Source organism: Typopeltis vanoorti, chromosome 14, assembly GCF_054136105.1.
Source record: "Typopeltis vanoorti isolate ZY-2024b chromosome 14, IOZ_Tvanoo_1.0, whole genome shotgun sequence".
NCBI classification, from domain to species: Eukaryota; Metazoa; Arthropoda; class Arachnida; order Uropygi; family Thelyphonidae; genus Typopeltis; species Typopeltis vanoorti.
In genome coordinates this window covers 95,214,643-95,235,642 of record NC_143562.1, presented here as the reverse complement: position 1 = coordinate 95,235,642, position 21,000 = coordinate 95,214,643, and the positions used below count along the sequence as shown (strand labels likewise).

At 36.5% G+C, this 21,000-nt stretch overlaps 1 protein-coding gene across 2 annotated transcripts in view; it reads right to left on the bottom strand.

The window, feature by feature from the left end:
• Sld5 (DNA replication complex GINS protein Sld5) overlaps positions 1-20,640 on the bottom strand; it is a 108,296-nt gene extending 87,656 nt beyond the window's left edge. For both annotated transcript variants that reach the window (XM_090404157.1, XM_090404158.1), the window contains exons 1-2: positions 20,099-20,640; positions 8,368-8,514 (exon numbers count right to left, since the gene is read on the bottom strand). In XM_090404157.1, coding sequence (XP_090260283.1) covers positions 8,368-8,514; positions 20,099-20,200 — 249 coding nt within the window. In that variant the 5' untranslated portion in view covers positions 20,201-20,640. The remainder of the gene's footprint in view (positions 1-8,367; positions 8,515-20,098) is intronic.
• Between the last annotated feature and the right edge of the window lie 360 nt (positions 20,641-21,000).

Sequence of the window (21,000 nt, the reverse complement as noted above, 5' to 3'; positions counted from 1 at the left end):
GGTCAACGACAGATGCTATCTTTGGGTTACGGCAGATGATGGAAAAGTGTCGAGAGAAACAAAGGGAGCTACATCTGGCATTTATTGATCTGGAGAAAGCATACAATAGCGTGCCAAGGCAAGAAGTCTGGAGGTGTCTGAGGGAGAAGAAGGTTCCGGAGAAATATGTCAGGTTGGTGCGGGAAATGTACAGAAATGTGAAGACAAGTGTTCGGACCTGTCTGGGACAGACAGAAAGTTTTCAAGTAACAGTTGGCCTGCATCAAGGGTCAGCATTAAGTCCATTTCTGTTTAATATTGTGATGGAGGTGGTAACAGAGGAGGTGAGAGAAGATGCGCCTTGGTCAATGTTGTATGCAGATGACATCTTGCTGTGTGCAGATTCAAGAGAAGAAGCGGGAACTAAACTGGAAAGATGGAGAAAAGTACTGGAAGAGAGAGAGGTATGAAACTGAGCAGAAGTAAGACAGAGTATATGTGTTGCACAGTGGGCGGCGGACAGGAGACAGATCTGGAGCTGGAAGGAAATGTCATCAGGAAGGTGAGAGACTTTAGATACTTAGGTTCAACAGTGGAAGAAGATGGAGGAGCTGAGAAGGAAGTGGGATGCAGGATACAAGCGGGTTGGAGGAACTGGAGGGAAATGGCTGGAGTGTTATGCGATAAGAGGGTGCCGATCAATCTGAAAGGCAAAATCTATAGGACAGTAGTGAGGCCAGCTATGACATATTCTATAGAAACTATGGCCCTGAGGAAAAAATAACATCAGCAGGATGGAAGTAGCAGAGATGAGAATGCTTAGGTGGATATGCGGTGCGACCAGAAAGGATCATCTGAGAAATGACTAACTCAGGGAAACAGTGAAAGTTACGAACTTAGGAGCGAAAACACAGGAGGCAAGGTTGAGATGGTTTGGTCATGTGATGAGGAGGAAGGACGAATATGTGAAAAGAAGGGTCATGCAGATGGATGTGCAAGGAAGGCGGAAGCATGGGCGGCCAAAGAAGAGATGGAGGGAGCTGGTAGAAGAAGACTTGAGGATGAAGAACTTGGATGTGGTGACAGCCCAAGACAGGAAGGTGTGGAGGAGACTCATTATCAACAGTGACCCCACTTAAGTGGGAGAAACTGCAGAAGAAGAAGAATAAATAATAATATAAAAATATTAAAAAAAATCCGTTTTTACTATAAAAAATGAAATATGTATAAAAACTTATAAGATTTAAAAGAAATCTTAATTATATTAAATTTTATTTAACCTAATGCACTTATCAATAAAATCATTTCTAACACTATCAAAATTCAAATTTTTTGTAATTTCATGCTCTGTAGATATTATTGCCAGGGACGACAAACGTTCTTGAGACATAGAAGATAGCAAATAGGTTTTTATTAATTTTAATTTGGAAAATGACCTTTCTGCTGTTGCGACCGTAACTGGACTGGAAAATAATATTTTAAATCTCGTAGTAATATTTGGATAAATATCCGACAAATTATTTGCAATTATGAATTTTAAAATATTAATGGGTGCATCTTCTGGAACAATGTTTCTAAAAATAATTAATTCATTGTAAAATTCAGATTCATCAATATCTGTATTTAATTTTTGATGCAGCTGTTTGCAGCAAAATTTTAATTCATTTTCTGTCCTTTTTCTTATTAATTTCATATCATAAAGAAATCCAAATGATTTTTCGTGAATTTCATACAATTCAAATATTTTTTGACAGATTGTAAAAATTACAGAAAAGAAATTTACCGTAAAATTATCTTTCTTATCACCTATATGCGATTCATCAGGCGTTTCATAATCAAAAATTACTTTTCTTCGACGTACTCGACTTTCTTTAAATTTAATTTCTATTTCTAATAGATTTGACAGTTCTTTAGCAATCTCAAAACGCCTATCAAATCCTGATATCCTCTGCTCTTCAAAGTACTGCACTAACTCTTTAATATGCTTAGTTGCTACATCTATGGGATTTTTTGCATTTTGTAATGCTTTACTTACTAAATTAACTTTTGACAAAAGCTCATACCAAATTACAAGGCTTAGTATAAACTAAAATGAATCTATTTGTTCATATATTGAAACCACTTCTACTTGGATAGTATTATCTGATGCAGTTTTAGATAATTCTTTTAGTGAATTTAAAAATGTTATACGATATTTTTATATATCTTAGAGTAGTTTCAAATACTACCGCTCTAGCGCTACGATCTTAAAATTTATTCCCTATACCAATTACTGTTTATTCTAATGTTATTTCATCGAACAATAGAACGGCCCTGTGCCATTTGATGAACGGCGCGGGCCCCTGTGCCACTGCACAGTTTGCCCACCCATGAATATGGCTCTGGTCACAGGTCGTCTTTTGGACTCTACTCCTGAATAAACCACTCTCTGATATCTCTCCATCAACCTCCTATCCTTCTCACCAACCCTATATCCATCCCCATTTGCTGCAGTTTACTGATTAGAATTCCATGTGGTATCCTGTCAAAGGTCTTAGCAAGGTCCAGCATAATCACTGTAAACCCATTACCCTTATCCAGTTCAGCTCACTGTGTTATAAAATGTGAGCAAGTTACTGAGGCACGATCTACCCTTCACAAAACCATGCTGTCCCCCATACAGTATCCCATTTTCATCTATCCAATTCTGTATTTTTCTCTTGACTATTTTCTCCAAGACCTTGACAACGATTCCTGATATGCTGATCGGTCAGTAATTTACAACAGCAGTCTTGGAACCTCCTTTATGCAGTGAAACTATTTTCCCCTCTTTCCACTCCCTCGGGACTAACCCAAACCCGAGACTCAAATTAAACAAAATGGTCATGGGAACTGACAATTCTTTAGCCACTTCATGTATGACACGAGCTGGTATACCATCCAATCCCATAGATTGAATTGACATTGAGGTTTTGTAATAAACTATCCACCTGTTTATTCATTCACCACAATTCCCGTATAAGCTATTGGTTCATTCATTCTTGCAATGTCACCACCTGGATGATATACTCTTGCCAAGTGCTTGCTCAGTAATTCAACTATATCAACTGATTCGGTTACCTCCCTACCATCGGCATTCTTTAACATCATTCTGCCATATACATTTTTTCTTTTACTTGCAACATACCCAAAAAACTGTTTGGGATTCTCTTTAGCCTGCATAGCTAATGTTCTTTCATAATTCACTTCTGCTTTTCTTACCACACTCTTTACCCTTCTGGCCTGCGCTTTATACTGTTCATGTGCCTGCCGGTCACCTTTCTCCTTAAATTCCCTCCACAGTTGTTTCTTTTTTTGTAGCTCAAGCTTAATTATTCATCCATTTAACCCCTACTTGATTTATTATTCGGACTCTAGGTATACAGTCAGCCACTGCCTCATGCAAATACTTCTTAACCGCCGCCCATGCACTATCAACATCCAACCCTTGCAGTTTTACATGCCATGGCACTGAACCAATCAAACTCCTAAGCTTGTCATACTTACCAGCCCGATAATTCCACATGTACCATGTCTTAATTGTAAATTCCACACCTTTAGCCACCTCCCAAGTCAAGACCCTATGATCACTCTCACCAATTGGTGGCAACGTCGTCATATTCGTTACAGCCAAATTCTCAGATGCAATTACTAGGTCAAGCACTCTCTCTCAAGCTTAATTATTCATCTTCCATTACATGCTGTCGCAGATACTTATCCCTTAATAACTACATAAATCCAATTCCTTCCTCCCATGTGTCCTCTCCTTCCAATCAATGTTACCATAGTTGAAATCTCCCATAATAATTACCTTCCTTCCACTCATTTCTTCTATTTGCTTATGCATACTATCTCCACCATCTATTCCATCACCTGGTCTACAGCAGCACCCAACTGTATATTTTGTTCTGCTAACCTCCATCTCACACCAAATAGCCTCAAATGTGCTCTTTTCTTTATCCTGCAGTTCCACTTCTATTCTCCTTGGCTGTAGCTCATCAGCTATCATCAATAACACTCCTCCCCCCCATTTTATTCTCCCTGTCACTCCTGAACACAACATACCCCTCACATTCAATCCCACTAGCTATATCATCTTCTGTCAGCCATGTTTCACTAATGCCAATAACCTGTGGCCTGGAAGTGCCAACCAAGGCCAAAAATTCTTCCTTTTTGTTCCTAATACTTCTGGCATTAGTATACATGAATTGCAGAAGCCCATTTATCCCATCCCTATTTTGATGCCTTTTGATGCCCTATTCCATTCTGATTTCTTGTCCTTCGTACTTGCTCGGGCATATTACACACATTCATACACTCAACTGTCTCCCTAAAGTCTACATATCTACCCCCCCCTTATTAACTCTAGTTTCCCTGATTCTGCACATCCACTTCATTCAACAACACCTTTTCAAGTCTCCATACACCAAATCCATTCAAATGTAAACCATCCATCTTATATAAATCCTTTCACTCATCAAACTCACTCCACAAATTCCACACCACTCCTCCTGCATAATCCATGCATAAGTCATTAGCAATTTTGGCCCTCCTTCTATACTCTTCACTGTCATACCACAGCAACAGACTCACTATCTTAACTCTCTCACTCTTCTCTTTTGCTACCTCAAGTAATTCTTTCAAATCCTCTCTCATAGCCATTTTGTCTCCTTTCAAATCATTCGTTCCTGCTACTACTATCAATTCCTTCACCCTTCTGTTTTAGCATTGCAATTGACTCGCTTACATCCTTAACGCACCAGGTTGGTACGATTTTGTTAAACTCTCATTTATCACATCTCTTACAACACTCGTTCTTTCATTTTGTTTACACTCACTGTCATACTCTTATTTTTCTTATCATACTTTTGCCGTTTGTTAGTTGGTACACTAGGTAAACATTTTTACTGATTTTACACAGGGCAAATCGGCAGAAATACCAATTTGCCCTGTGTACTGCTCTGCATAACCGTGAGATCTCACTCATTGCATCTGTCTCATCATTTTTATTATCTGCTAATTCATTCATTCGTTCTGTATGTTTATCTTCATTCTCACTTTCAACGTCACTCTCACAGCTATCTGGTACTACCTCGCAAATATCACTATTCATACCTCACGTATCACAATTTTCTACATTCTCATTTTCAAAAACGATATCACTCTCACGACTTGAAACACTCTTTAAATCCTCACATTCCTTACACTTTCTACACACATTCACTCCACTATCGTTGTCTAACCAGACTCCAACAGCTCTCCTGAAAGCATACATTTCACGAACAGTACACTGAATAAAATCGTTTACATTAAAAGTTTTAGACAAAGATGGCAACTTGGACGCCATTGTATTCATATTCCTCCTTATTGGTGCCATGTGCACAAATAATTGTATCTATCAAATTACTAATTGGAAACTCAGAAAACACACAAAAATCACCCAGACACGCTAAGACACGAAAAGTAAATAATACTACATAAGATTCAAGCAAATTTACCAATTATTACTTAAAATAACACTTATCTGTTCAGGAGCTCTCTACAAACACTACACACCATGCAGTCCTCTAGTGTCTGTATTGCTTGATATAATGCCTCATTGACACCATATAACTGTAGCATTTTGAACAGCTTCTCCCTTGGCACCTTGTCATATGCCTTTTCCAGATCTACAAAACTTAAATATAGATCTTTGTTATATTCCCATTCTTTCTCAACTATTGGTCGTAAAGTGAAGATCTGATCCTCAATTTGACACGAATCCAGCTTATTCTTCACCAAGCTTTTCTTCCACAATCCTTCTCAACTGTTTCTCAAGTATACTTGCATAAATCTTATCAGTAACACTCAGTAGAGAAATATCCCTGTAATTCTCACATTCAGTTTTATTTCCCTTTTTTATATATAGGTAATATGAGAGCTGAACTCCAATCATCCAGAATTCGCCTGTGTCCAGGGCTTCTGAACTATGCAGTGCAACCACTGTAAGACTTTTATAACACCATACTTGAGCATTTCTGGTCAAATATCATCTATGCTGCCTTTACACATTTCAGCCCTTTGATAGTTTTTTCTACTTTGAGTCTGGATATCTATTCCTGACTGCATTCCTATTGAGTGTTTTTTACCACTGTGCTATCACTGCCCATATCACCATCATAATCAAATGTCTGACATGTACCCTCAGGGGGTGTACAGGATATGATAGTCGTACATGAAAAATTTACATCATTACTAACTTCCTATCTACAATTTTCCTCCAAATCAGTCTGTTACTAGTCAAGACTCCAACATTATCAGGTCTTATATTTCTATCATCTAAGGCATTTTGTACCATATTGATCCACCTATATCTTGGTCTTCATCTGGGTCATTTTCCTGCCAACTTGGCAGAGAAAACTTGTTTTGCTAATCTTTCCTCGCCCATTCTGTTTAGTGACCATACCACCTAAGATTAGCTCTGCTAACGCATTCCTGGATGCTGACAATGTCAAGTTCTTCCCTAATATCCTCATTTTTAATATGATATTGCCATTGATGCAATCTGTTCATGCCTCTAATCTTTCTCAGGACTCTGATATCTGTAGTCTCTAGTCTTTGGTCAAGTGTTTTACTTCTGACCCAGCTCTCAGATCCATAAGTTAAAACTGGTTTAAACACTGTCTTGTATACAACTAATTTAGTGTTCCGACTAATTTCTCTCTTATTCCATATGAATTTATTCAAATGACTGCCTACCATACTAGCTCCATTGATTCTGCTGTCTATTTCCATATTTAATTAACCATCTTCAGTAAAAATCATCCCTAAGTAGCTGAAGTGTTTTACTTGTTCCACAGGTTCCCCATTCACAACACAGTTCACATTTTCAACAATTCTACCTATTTTCATTGTCTTTTTAATGCTGACCTTCATACCATATCTATTACAACAGTTATTCAATTTAGTCAGGGAATCTTGCAAACTTGTAGCAGATTTATTTAGAAGTATAACATCGTCCGCATAAAGCAAAGAGCTGACATTAACATCGACAATTCTGATATCATGTTTAATACCACTTTCCTTCATAATGTGATCCATGTAGATAATGAATAACAGAGGGGATATATCCTTGTTATACATCCTTGTCTCACACCAGTTTTAACATTAAACCATCTTCCTGTACTTCCTTCAATTCTAACTGCTGAATTACAACTCAAATAATGACTAAGTATTGCTTGATATAATGCTCTTGACACCATATAATTGTAGTGTATTGAATAGCTTCTCTCTTGGCACCTTGTCATATGCCTTTTCCAGATCGTCAAAACTTAAATACAGATCTTTGTTATATTCCCATGCTTTCTCAACTGTTTGTTGTAAAGTGAAGATCTGATCCTGACAGCCTCTATTTGGCCTGAATCCAGCTTGTTCTACACCAAGCTTTTCTTCCACAATTCTTCTCAACCGTTTCTCAAGTATACTTGCACAGATTGAAAGAATGTAATTTACAAAGCCTCGTGAATAGGACAATGGGGGGGGGGGGGAGACATAAGTTGGTCAGGGATTGTTACCAAGTTAACATTCTAACAGATAAGCTTAGGCGTTGATGGTTATTCACGACTTATTTTTCATGGTATTAACAACACCACAAACACTTTTATCAACATCTTTGTTGATAAAAGTGTTTGTGGTGTTGTTAATACCGTGAAAAATAAGTCATGAATGACCAAGTTAACATGGAAGAAATTTTTCATAGAATGGGAAAAGAGGGAGGAGTAGAACAAGAGGATATCCATGGAACCTGTAGGAGGGAGAGTGTGAACAAGGAGTGAGAAGCAGGTTCTATGCAGAACCTGCTTCTCAGGTTCATTACAGCCTGATGAAGGCTCTTCATCAGGTTCTATGGTGAGTAGAATGCATTATTTGAGGGTGTGAATGCATAAATACATACTGAATCAGTTTAAGGCATGGTTGGATGAGTTTTGTGTGAGATAGTGTGTACCTTCCACGATAAGTCTCTTACTCCATGGAGGTCAGATGTTAATAATAATAAAAGATTGAAGACTATCAGTGTATATGTCCTTGAAAAACCGTAATATGTCACATTAGATCTAATTTGATTGACAGTGGTTAATCACAAAACAGTTTGAAATAATTTAGGTATATACACTTTACATGTACTTGAAAGCCAAATATTTTTTGTTGGAAATTACTGCCAAAGCAACTATGAAATGGGTGTATTATGTTTGTCAATTATGTGTATATTCTGGTCCATTTGTTGTTTTGTGTTCTGAAAATGTGAAAGATTTATAAATCTAACTTCTCTGTATAAACTTACTTTGTACTTATTAATATGCATTATATAATGAATACATGAACACTACTTACTTCCATCTTATGAATGGCAATACGAAAATCTCCTTTTCTAACTCTTTCTAAATTTTCATCCATATACTGAATTTGATCAATTATACATTCAACTGTTTCTCCTTGGTAGGGCAAAAGCTCTGGTGCAAACTTCTCATTAATCCATGCCTGATACAATGAAATAATATAATACTTAATAAATAAATATGATTTAAGCAATTGATATATAATACTTAATAGTCCAATACTAATGAACACAACTGTGATTCTTTTATATGAATTTGTGATTCTTTTATATATTACATATTGAGTGTATACATACACACAATATGTATACTATAATTATAATGTGAAAACTGCACAGTCCCATCAGTTATACAATTATCCAGAGTAATGCCATCAGTTTATGACTGTTTTTGCATAGTTATCATGGCTGAGAACTCATTATCAAATTTATGATAATTTGATCAATTATTAACATAAGTCAGATAACTGGTCAATTCACTGCTATCACTGCATTCCTCCCATCTCTTCTAGGACAAAAACTAAAAGACTAGAAATGAAAACAGAATATTGTTTTCTAAGCATTTCTAAAAATATTTCATACTATTTTGCTTTCAGAGTTGAACAGTCAATGCTAAATAAGAAATGTGGGGTGCTTAAGGGTAAAAGCTGTATAACTGAGAGGAGACCTCCACATAGCCTTTAAAGGAATGCGGAGAACCGACCAGGGCTTCTGACCTAATGTCCAATCCTCACCTTCTTGTGGTGCACCCTGTTGGGTATCTACTTGGATACTGAACGGACGAGGATGGGCTGGCAATTTGGGATTTAGCCGACCAAATTGTATTCTTATTGGTTAAACCAAAATATAGAATGATGGTACAACATGACAAAATTTCATGCCGGATGGGGCGTCGCCCGGTTAAACAAGGCCCCCGTTGTTTTCGCCAGGGAACCAGGGCGAACAGCGAAAAGTCAGCTACTGGAACAAATCTGAAAATAAACCCCAACTCAACATCACCAGAGTTAAAGATCGGTACTATCAATATAAGAAGCCTGAATGGCAAAGAAATGGAGCTAGCAGAGGAATTAGATAAGTACCAGATCGACATAATAGGGGTGACTGAAACAAAAAAGACCAAAACTGGTGAGCTCTTTCTGAGCAATAAATACAAAATGTTATATTCAGGCAATGACAATCAAGGAAAAGAAGGAGTAGCCATAGTATTCAACACAAAATACGATGCTAATCTTCTTGAATGGCAGGCAGTCTCAAGTAGAGTAATGTGGGCAAATATGAGAATGGGGAACTGGACAATGAGACTTATTTGTGCCTATCGTCCCACAGAAGGTTCTACTAAGGTAGAAGTGGAGGAATTTTTTGAGGCTTTAGAAAAAGCAACTGACACAAAGAAAAATGAAAAGTTGGTCCTTGTTGGGGATCTAAATAGCAGAGTAGGAAATGATTGTGAGACATACAAAAATATTTTCGGAAAATTTGGAGAAAAGAGCAAAGCTAATGATAATGGCAAATATCTGTTGGATTTCTGCTCAGGACATGGACTGGTCATTACTAACACCATGTTCCAACATAAAAATGTGCACAAATTCACATGGAGAGAAGAGGCTAGGAATAAGAAAAGTCTCATTGACTATGTTATTGTTGATAGTGATGTTTTCTCCCTGGTGCAGGACACCAGAGTGTACAGAGGATTTGAAATTGGAAGTGATCACTATTTAGTCTTGAGCAGGATAAAATTGAATTTCATATTGAAAAGAATAACATGTAAGAAAGTTTTAAAGCGAATAAAAGTTGAGCAGCTCTCAGATGTGAACTGTAGACTAAAATACACAAAGATTATTGAAGAAAAAATGAAAGAGTTTAAGAACAGGAATCAAACCTTGGAGATTCAGTGGCAAACTCTGAAGGAAACATTGATTGATTCTGCCAGAGAGGCATGTGGTGAGGTTGTCTGTATGGATAAAAAAATCAGAACTCCCTGGTGGACACAGGAAGTTAAAGAGGCAGTGAAGGAAAAGAAGAAAGCATACCAAAAGTTCCTGGCAAATAAGTCACCTTTTGCTCTTAGAGAATAGAGAGACAAATGCAAGAATGCTAAACACTGTGTAAAACTAGCTAAACAAAAGTCATGGGACGACTTTGGCAAGAATATAGAAAATAAATATCAAGAAGGTGGCAAAATATTCTGGAGGTTGTTGAAGAAACTTAAGAATGGAGGAAAGAGTGCTATAAAAGGAATTAGAGATGATAAAGGTGACATGAAAACGGGAGAAAAAGATATCCTTGAAGTATGGAGTAATTACTTTGAAAAACTGTTAAATGAAACAAGCAGTGATGACAGCACAGTGGTAAAAAACACTGACCAGGCATGCAGTCAGGAATACATATCCATACTTGAAGTAGAAAAAGCCATCAAAGGCTTGAAATGTGGAAAGGCAGCAGGAGTAGATGATATTCGACCAGAAATGCTGAAGTATGGTGGTATAAGAGTATTACAGTGGCTGCACTGCATAGTTCAGAAAGCCTGGACAGAGGGACGAATTCCCGATGATTGGAGTAGAGCTCTCATAGTACCCATATATAAAAAGGGAAATAAAACTGCATGTGAGAATTACAGAGGTATTTCCCTACTGAGTGTTCCTGGCAAGATCTATGCAAGTATACTTGAGAAACGGTTGAGAAGAATTGTGGAAGAAAAGCTTGGTGAAGAACAAGCTGGATTCAGGTCAAATAGAGGCTGTCAGGATCAGATCTTCACTTTACGACAAATAGTCGAGAAAGCATGGGAATATAACAAAGATCTGTATTTAAGTTTTGTCGATCTGGAAAAGGCATATGACAAGGTGCCAAGAGAGAAGCTATTCAATACGCTGCAGTTATATGGTGTGAATGGGGCATTATACCAAGCAATACTTAGTCTTTATTTGAGTTGTAAGTCAGCAGTCAGAATTGAAGGAAGTACAGGAAGATGGTTTAATGTTAAATCTGGTGTGAGACAAGGATGTACATTATCCCCTCTGTTATTCATTATCTATATGGATCACATTATGAAGGAAAGTGGTATTAAACCTGATATCAAAATTGTCGATGTTAATGTCAGCTCTTTGCTTTATGCGGATGATGTTATACTTCTAAATAAATCTGCTACAAGTCTGCAAGATTCTCTGACTAAATTGAATAGCTGTTGTAATAGATATGGTATGAAGGTCAGCAATAAAAAGACAAAGACAATGAAAATAGGCAGAATCATTGAAAATGTCAACTGTGTTGTGAATGGAGAACCTGTGGAACAAGTAAAACATTTCAGCTATTTAGGCACGTTTTTTACTGAAGATGGTAAATTAAATATAGAAATAGACAACAGAATCAGCAAAGCTGGTATGGTGGGAAGTCAATTGAATAAATTCATATGGAATAAGAGAGAAATTAGTTGGAACACTAAATTAGATGTATACAAGACAGTGTTCAAACCAGTTTTAACTTATGGATCTGAGAGCTGGGTCAGAAGTAAAACACTTGACCAAAGACTGGAGACCACAGATATGAGAGTCCTGAGAAAGATTATAGGTGTGAACAGATGACATCAATGGCAATATCATATTAAAAACGAGGATATTAGGAAAGAACTTGACATTGTCAACATCCAGGAATGTGTTAGCAGAGCTAATCTCAGGTGGTATGGTCACTTAAACAGAATGGGCGAGGAAAGATTAGCAAAACAAGTGTTCTCTGCCAGGTTGGCAGCAAAACGACTCAGAGGAAGGCCAAGATATAGGTGGATTGATACGATACAAAGTGCTTTAGACGATAGAAATATAAGATCTGATAATGTTGGAGTGTTGACAAGTAACAGACTGATTTGGAGGAAAATTGTAGATAGGAAGTTAGTAATGATGTAATTTTTTTCATGTAGTACTATCATATCCTGTACACCCCTTGAGGGTACATGGCAGGAATTTGATGATGATGATGATGAAATAAGAAATGTTATTTAATCTTAACTGAAATAAACTGAAGTGAGTGATATATATATATTATTATTACATGACACTTCCAGGGAGTTCAAGGACTCATCACAGGAGGGCTCTCTACTTTGTTAAATATATCTCATCCTCTCCACCTACTACGACACTACTACATTCACTGCCACTTACGGCCCATCATCACCAACAACAGTATTTTTTGTAGGTAAAGTGCATGTGTTCTGAAGGCCAATTTGCCTGTACACAGGATGAAAAACCCTGCTATGAGATTAGCTAACTCACTTTCAATTGAAAAAAGCCCATATATCAGGGGCAAATATTTAGGATGTGGTAGGTGTGCGGTGCTCATCCACCAAATGGTAATATCACCAATATTATATTTTTCTATTTATTCCCATTAAAGACTCAGCTAATTGTTTCCAGATTTCACGTGAGATCTAAAATTAAACATAATAGACATGCTTAATGTAGATCAGTGTTTCCCAAACTTTTCCTATGATGGAACACTTCGCAAATCCTGAAATTTTAATACATTACAAAATAACTTGGTTATTTTGTAATGTATATTATTATTACATGACACTTCCAGGTGATATTTATTATTATGACTAATATTACTGATATTTATTATTAATTAATAATTGATCATTAATTATTAATTAATAATTATTTAAACATCAATTAAACATAAACATCGTTAAATTATTTTGGACTGATTTTCATTGACATATCGCATTCTGATCACCAAAAATTTATAATATTATTATAAGTACTTACAAGTGAATGCAGACTTTTTCTCCTGTGTGCAGGTAGTTTTCCCCCTCCTTTTGTACATCCTGGAGATGGCTTTGTAGGTTGGTAGTGGATGACCCACTATCTGTTGCATCACAAACACCTTAAATAAGAGATTTCTTAATACCAAAATTAATCAAAGTCCCTTGTCTCTTATTCATATTAAAATTTAAATCTGCAAGCCTATTACTTTTAAAAAATCATGGCACTACGGTTTCGAAACTTTCACCCTACAATACGAACTTGTGAAGAAAATATTCAGTATTACTAGATTTGAGAATCAGATACAGACTACCTTGATCTTCAATTTTAGTGGAAAAATTTTCTTTATACTTCCTTGCTGATTGGTCACTAACATTTGCAACACAGATGTTATTTCTTTCAGTTTTGAGAACAGAGGATACACCGCCCATTGTTATAATTGGTCGTGAACAGCGGTACTCCCTTTCCCAAATGCTGAAAGCTTTCGATGTGTGAAAATTAACGATAATTCAGGAATAGTTCCATGTTTAAAAATACACAGCTTGGTCACTAACATTTGCTACACAGATGTTATTTAGGTGTTCTGGGTCTGAGCTTTTTTGATACATTCATGAATATTATTCTCCTCAGAATATTTCCACTATAAAATATTTATTCATGAAAAATGTTTAGAAAACTAAAATGACAAATTCCAGGAGAACTTCTCACGGAATACTTATTCACCTTCCGTGGAACACTGGTGTTCCGTGGAACACAGTTTGGGAAACCCTGATGTAGAGGGCACTTTTCGACACATAAACATTGCATTGCATTCGCGTTAATAGCCTGGTGTGCGTTCAAAATATATACACCTTTAAGCCCTTTGAAAAGATGCACAGATGGCGCAGAGGGTCAAATTCTTGGCGTTCTAGCAGTTTTAAACTACTCAGAAGGCAAGGCTGGGTGAGTTCTGAGACAACAGCACCTAGAGGCTGTGATTGGTTATGGTGTCAACCAATCCAATTGAATGTTGTCATTTGTCATGAGTTGCTGTTTTTGTTTTCTGAGTTTCATCTGTTATGCATTTGTGGAGCGTGAACTGACGTGGTAGGCAAGTTTTTAACATATAATTTTCGATAAATTTATAACTTTTTTGCCCATATTTGCAATGGGAAACAGTATTGTAGTTAAAGGAGGTAAGCCTCGTTCCTCCTGTTCCAAATTTTACATCTTTGAGTAATTCGAATATACCAGCCAAATAGAGCATTCTCCTTCATTATTGTTTTCTAAAATACGTATCTTAAAAAACATATTGTTCTCCATTCTGTGCTGATTTGGTTACAATTAATTGATAAATTAAAGTATTCAAAGTTATCCCATGATTAATTGTATTAGACCAATTAAGATGTGTTATACATTCTTAAAACTTTCATGCATTGATAAAAATGCAATCATATGGTTAAACTGACAGGAATTTTGTATCATGGGTTGCATAAGACACAACAGCACACCCAACCGAAATGGGAATGCAATGCCACTGATATATATATGAAAGAATGAAAGAAAAGGAGAAGCTACTTATTAGATATCCAGTTGGAACAGAATGTATCCACCAGATGTTGCTGACATGTGTCGGCTTATAAGAAAGCGTAAGCATGGAAGCCAGTTTTGCAGAACAGCAATGATGAAAAAAAAAACACCTATATATATATATATATATATATATATATATATATATATTAAAAAAAAAAAAAAAACATCTTTCCAAGAAATTAAATGGAGTGAGCTTGTGAGAGGAGATAGTGAGGGGGATAATCAATGCCTGATAGCATCAAGAAATTTTAGTACAGCTTTTGATGCACTATTATACATGGGAGAACAGTATTAAGGAGCTGGGAATATTTGCGATTTGCATATTTGAGAAGTAATGTCTTGAATAAAAAAAGACAAACTTTTTTGAAGAGTGATAAGGCTATGAACACAATGTGTGTTTGTGAAACGAAAGAATAGATTTATATACATTAACACATATAGAGAAATTTTATCATCTGGGAATCAGGGTTTTATGAAGGGCATGAAAAGATGAAGTGAGCTTTTTTCTTAAAGATATAAAAGAAAACAAGACTTGTTTTGCTAGCAGTCACTAGTCCATTAGTTTCTCCATTTACCCTTCGGGTGAAAAGATCAGGGGGGGGGTTCTCACCCGAATGAAGAACAACAAGAAGATTTATATATCAATGTACGTGCATGCAAGAGAAGAGAAATAGGATCAAACAGACATGAAATGTCTATTTTTTTTTTTATGATTCTCTTGGATCATTTACATATTTAATCTAATTTTACTTGCACAATGGACAAGGGAAGAAAACCTGCCTCCTTTATCTTCAGAAAATAAAAAATTCAGTATACATATAATAAATATATGTTTAATGTTTATAGATATACTTCCTTTTTTTCCTCTTCAAAATAATACAGGTGTCTATGTCACTGTTACAAATAAAAAGAAATTAGATTTTTCCGAGTCTTCAAATGCCTCTTTACCAAAAGCAATTTAGAGAGATATTTTACTTTTTTCTTTTTTTTTAACACACTTGCTGGCCTGATTGATCAAGCAATTAACATATCCTTTTTTTTCTCTAGGTACTTTCATGGGTGTTGCTCTTCTGAATTGGTAGTAGCCAATGAAAGTACCTAGAGAAAAAAAGAATATGTTAATTGCTTGACCAATCTAACAAGAACTAGAGCTGCCACTGGCCAACACCCACATAGAGTCCATCTCCAAACATACCAAGCAAGCTTCTTGTCATCCTCCTTCATGCCATCTACCTCTATTCTTTGGAACAATCTCCCCCCATACTGTTTTTCGTGCTGAACAAAACCTCCAACTCGTTAAGAGACATATCAATAGATTACTTCTTTCTCCATAAACACTTACTTGTCCACACATGGCATAGTTGTGTTCTAGGTCATGTGACCTTTCATGTGTGGGATAATCATAAAAATAAAATAAAATAAATCAACAAACGGTCTCTAACTGACGGACTGAAGGTTCAAATCTTGCTGTGGTGCATGGTTATTTATAAACATCTTTAGGTGGGGGATGAATTTCGCTGCCTGGTATGAGACCAATACTCTGCTTACTGAAACCAATAGTGTAAGTCCATCACCCTGCCTGTGGTGTGTTGAAAAAGTTTTGTTTGCTTTGGTCTCTAGAGCAGGGTTTATGAATGAGGTAAGAAATAAATAAAAATAATTTAAAAAAAGCATTAGCCTGCATATTGTGGTGTAGGTTTATTGCAACTTTTTATGGGTGAGAGTCACATAAAAAATAAATAAATGTGACTGTACAATACACAACAGATGCATGAAGCCTAAATTTTCTCTTGATTTCTTATGCTCATTTTAAAATGAGTAATACTTCTTTTATGATGTTTAGCCAAGTACTAATGAAAAACAGCAGAAACTGTTGGAATCAATCACACAGTAATGAGGTATCTGTTCAAATTATCTTGCAAAGACAACAACCACCTATAAGCAGTCAGTCGCATCCAGAGGTGACCAGATTTTTTCTCCAAGAAACCTGAGTTTTGTTTCTTACAATCGACCTGTCAGAAGAATACAAGAAATTAACAGGAATTGCATGCAAAAAAGAGGCTATGGAAGAGATATAAGGAGACAGGTGAAAAGAAGATGCATGAAGAAGGAAGACGAAACTGGAATATGAGAGGAGATTGGCCCTAAGATCCAAATAAAATCCTAGTGAATTTTTTTGATATGTGGCCAGTAGGAGGAGAAATGACTGTGGAAGAATGATATTGTGATATTTGATAAAAATGGGAATAGAGTGACTAATGCAGACAACATAGTGGAATTGTTCAATGAACACTTTATTGGAGTAATTCATCCTAGAGGAGTCTTTTGATGCTAGAGGGTTAGGGCTGGTTCGAGGTTTAGAGGTATAGGAGGAGAGTGTGTTTCAAATACTGAGTACTCTAGATGTCAGTAAAGCTGTGGGACTGGATGATATTTCACCACGAGTTTTGAGAGAATGTGCCAGAGAATTGACAGTGCCTTTGACCTGGCTTTTCAATGAAAGTCTGGCTGCGGGAAAGGTGCCCATGGAATGCAAGGAAGGTAAGATAGTGCCTTTGCATAAGGGCAGTAGCAGACTGGAAGTGTCTAATTATAGGCCAGTTTGTGTGTCATCAGTAGTTAGTAAGATCTTGGAGAAAGTAGTAAAGGACCGTATACAGCACTGGACAGATGACGATAATGTTATCTGTGAGAGTCAACATGAATTTGTGAGGTGGCACTCTTGTTTTAGCAATATGCTGGTCTTTTATGATAAAGTTACAAGAGCATTAGATGAGGGAAAGGCATATACTGCCATTTTCTTAGACTTAGCAAAGGCATTTGACAGGGTGCCACATGATAAGCTGATATTTAAGTTGCAGCACACGGGTTTGGATGTGAGATTGGTCAACTGGATTCAGGATTGGCTGTCCGATAGGTATCAAAGAGTTGTGTATGGTGGGGCAGTTTCAAGGAAGCAGAAGGTTACAAGTGGGGTCCCACAGGGCTGAGTACTGGGACATATATTGTTTAACCTTTATATCAATGACATTGTCAGTGGATTGCAAGGGGATATTCAGTTGTTTGCGGATGATGTGAAGCTGGGAAGGATTATTAGTAATAGTGCAGATGCAGCAGCCCTGCAAGAGAATTTGAATAAGCTAGATAGATGGGCAAATGAATGGGGGTGTAGGTTTAATGCAGCAAAATGTAAGGTTTCTGAGGTTTAGGACACATCGATGGGACGCTGCATACTCTATGGGAGGAGTTATACTGGAGGAAGTAGAAGAGATAAGAGATCTGGGGTTGATGATTGATAGAAACCTGAAATTTAGGGGACATGTTGCAAAGGTAGTGAAGGTAACACTGAGGATTGCTGCAATAATGAGAAGGACACTGACCTGCAGAGATAAAACAGTTATCATTCCATTGTATAAGACCCTGATCAGACCACACTTGGACTATTGTTCTAAGATTTGGTCCCCAGCATTTGAGGGGATAAATTAACTGTGGAAAGGGTACAAAGGCAGATAACAAAGATGGTTTCAGGACTGTACAATGATGGTTATGAGGATTGACTGAGAGAATGTGGACTGTAGAATTTGGTGGATAGAAGAAGGAGAGGTGATATGATTGAGACTTTTAAACTGCTGAGAGATGGTTACAGGGTTGACACTGGGGAATTCTTTTGCTTGGTTGAACAGCGGGAAGGAGTGATGACAAGAGACCATCCCTGGAAGTTACGAAAGGAATCTTTGAGCAAGAGGGTGAATAGTGGTTTCTTTGCATGGAGGGTAGTTGAACCATGAAATGCATTGCCTGAAGGAGTGGTGAGAGCGAGAAAGGTCAATGAGTTTAAGGAGTGGTATGATAGACTTTGTGTTTCTAAGGGGGGACCTCCCCTCGATGAGTCAAGGACCTCCCACGATGAGTCTTTTGACTCCATGGAGGCCTGAATAATAATAATAATTAAACATAACACTCTGGTCTCCTATACTTCGTTGCTTTGCCCATAAAACTAATTTAACCTGTATGCAGCTTATGTATTATCTGATACATAGCTGGGATAAAACAATATCAGGCTGTTCAGTTGTTTTTTGCTCACATCTGAGAATATAAAATTGAAATTAAAAGTTGGACAGCATGCTGAAACAGGCAGTCATACAGTATGTAATTATCACAGCACAAGTGATGCCTAGTCATGTAATATCTGTGGAGTCATTATTTGAAAGATATGCATAAATCAATTGTTCATTGATAGTGATACAATGTTACCAAATCCCAATGCATGTCTATTGTGAAATGACTGTTGTGGTAAAATACACAGATTTTTGGAAATATTCAAAAGGAATCTTGCAATGCAGTGAAAGACTGAGAAAAAAGACCAGGACATGCAACAGCAAAATTTTATGAAATTATGCCAAAGTATTGATAGCAACATCATAATAAAGTGGTGATGAAAAGCATAGTTTTAAGTTGAAATTGACTATAGGATAATAAAAAGCTTACTTATTTTTCAGAATTCATTTGTGTGTGTGTGTGTGTGTTGCAGGGAGAACAATTTGGATTGTTTAAAATTAATGATGAGACAATCAGGAGTAAAAACTGCACCTGTTCTCAGGGCCAGTAAAGCTGTTTTGGGAGGGAAAGGAAAAAAAAAAAAAAAACTTTTGAAAGAAGAGAGGAAACTATGCCTCTATCTGATACCAGCTAACACCAAATTATTATTATTATAAAACCTCCATGGAGTCAAAAGACTCATAGCAGGAGGTCTCACTTAACATGACATACACAAAGTTTATCATACTGTGCCTTAAATATGTTCACTGCCTCAATGCTCACCACACTCCCAGGCACTGCCTTCCAATCACTCGCCATTCTCCATGCAGAAAAAAATCTGCTTGCCCACACTCCTTTCCTTATACAACTTCCAGGGATCACCTCTTGTTCTCTCCCTATCTTCACCCATTCAATGCAAAACTTCACTGACATTAATTTGGTAATAACCTCCTAACAGTTAATACGTCTCAATCATATCCCCTCTCCTCTTCACCTTCTATCCATCAATTTCTGCAAATTGCATTTTCTCAATCTATCCTCATACTGAATATTTGGCCTTAGTCAATCATCTCTAGACCAATGAAATGGAATAAAATGTTCTCACACTCTTTACAGAATTGGAACCTAGGTTTTCAAACTCGGATGTTGTCACTCTAAAGAATATGCATTTTCCTTTTGAAGCTTTTGCTACACAAGCTTTCAACAAAATTCATCAACTGCATATGTGAACCAGAGATGCATAAAACACACACACACATATATATATAAACGCAACCCACTGATTTTGAATTAAAAGTACTTCTTTGAAACATATAAATAATTAATACTGATAGTGAAAATTTCAAATAATTTATCTTACTTCTTGCAATTTTTGCAAAAGCTGTCTAGTTGTGAGTTCTTCAATTCCTTCATGTGGCGTGTCAGTATTGTAAGAACTGGGTGATTCCGAATCTGGCTCCATTATATTACTCTAACACTTTTAAGTCTACTTGATATAACATAATCAATTATATAATTACTATTTAGCATATAACTGTCCATAATTTTAAATGATTAAAAATGATGCAGATAAAGGTTTAAATCTACCACATTTTGCAACAATTACGCTTGTTTGAACACTTTTTAACACAGACTTCGTTTATTATGTAGAAAATGTACAAATCAATCACTAAATTGTGTTCACTAATAACGTAAACACTATCTTGTTATCTTTAGCATACCGCAAAATCAATTTTAAAACATCCCGCGCAATCTGAAAACATAATCGATTAAATTAAAGCTTCCGTTGCCATGACAATGATACATTGAGAATGGTACAAATATTACATTCACTTTGAAACTCGTAATTCAATGCTCATTCAATGCAACTAGAAAATCAATAGGCCAAACTATTCAATAGCAATAAAATACCATCTGCCGATAAGTTTCAGTGTAATGCTGTCACCTGGTGTATGAAATTTCCATTTTTGAGATTTAAATATGATCGTTTTTTTTTTAATTTCTAACTGTAGCATTCAATTAAATTTTTATTTATATTTTTGTTATACTGGTGCAGAAAGAAAAAAAAATAAAGAAGTTTAGTTTAGTTTGGAGCATTTCTCATATGCTTGTGTATTGTATTATTTGTTTCCGAGAACGAATTTTAACTTATGGCGTTGATTGAGATGAATCGTAGTAGAGGTTCGGTGTAGTGGTTAAGATAGGTGTAGGTTTCCTCCCGCGATGAGTCTTCGGACTCCTTGGAGGTGTCACGAATAATAA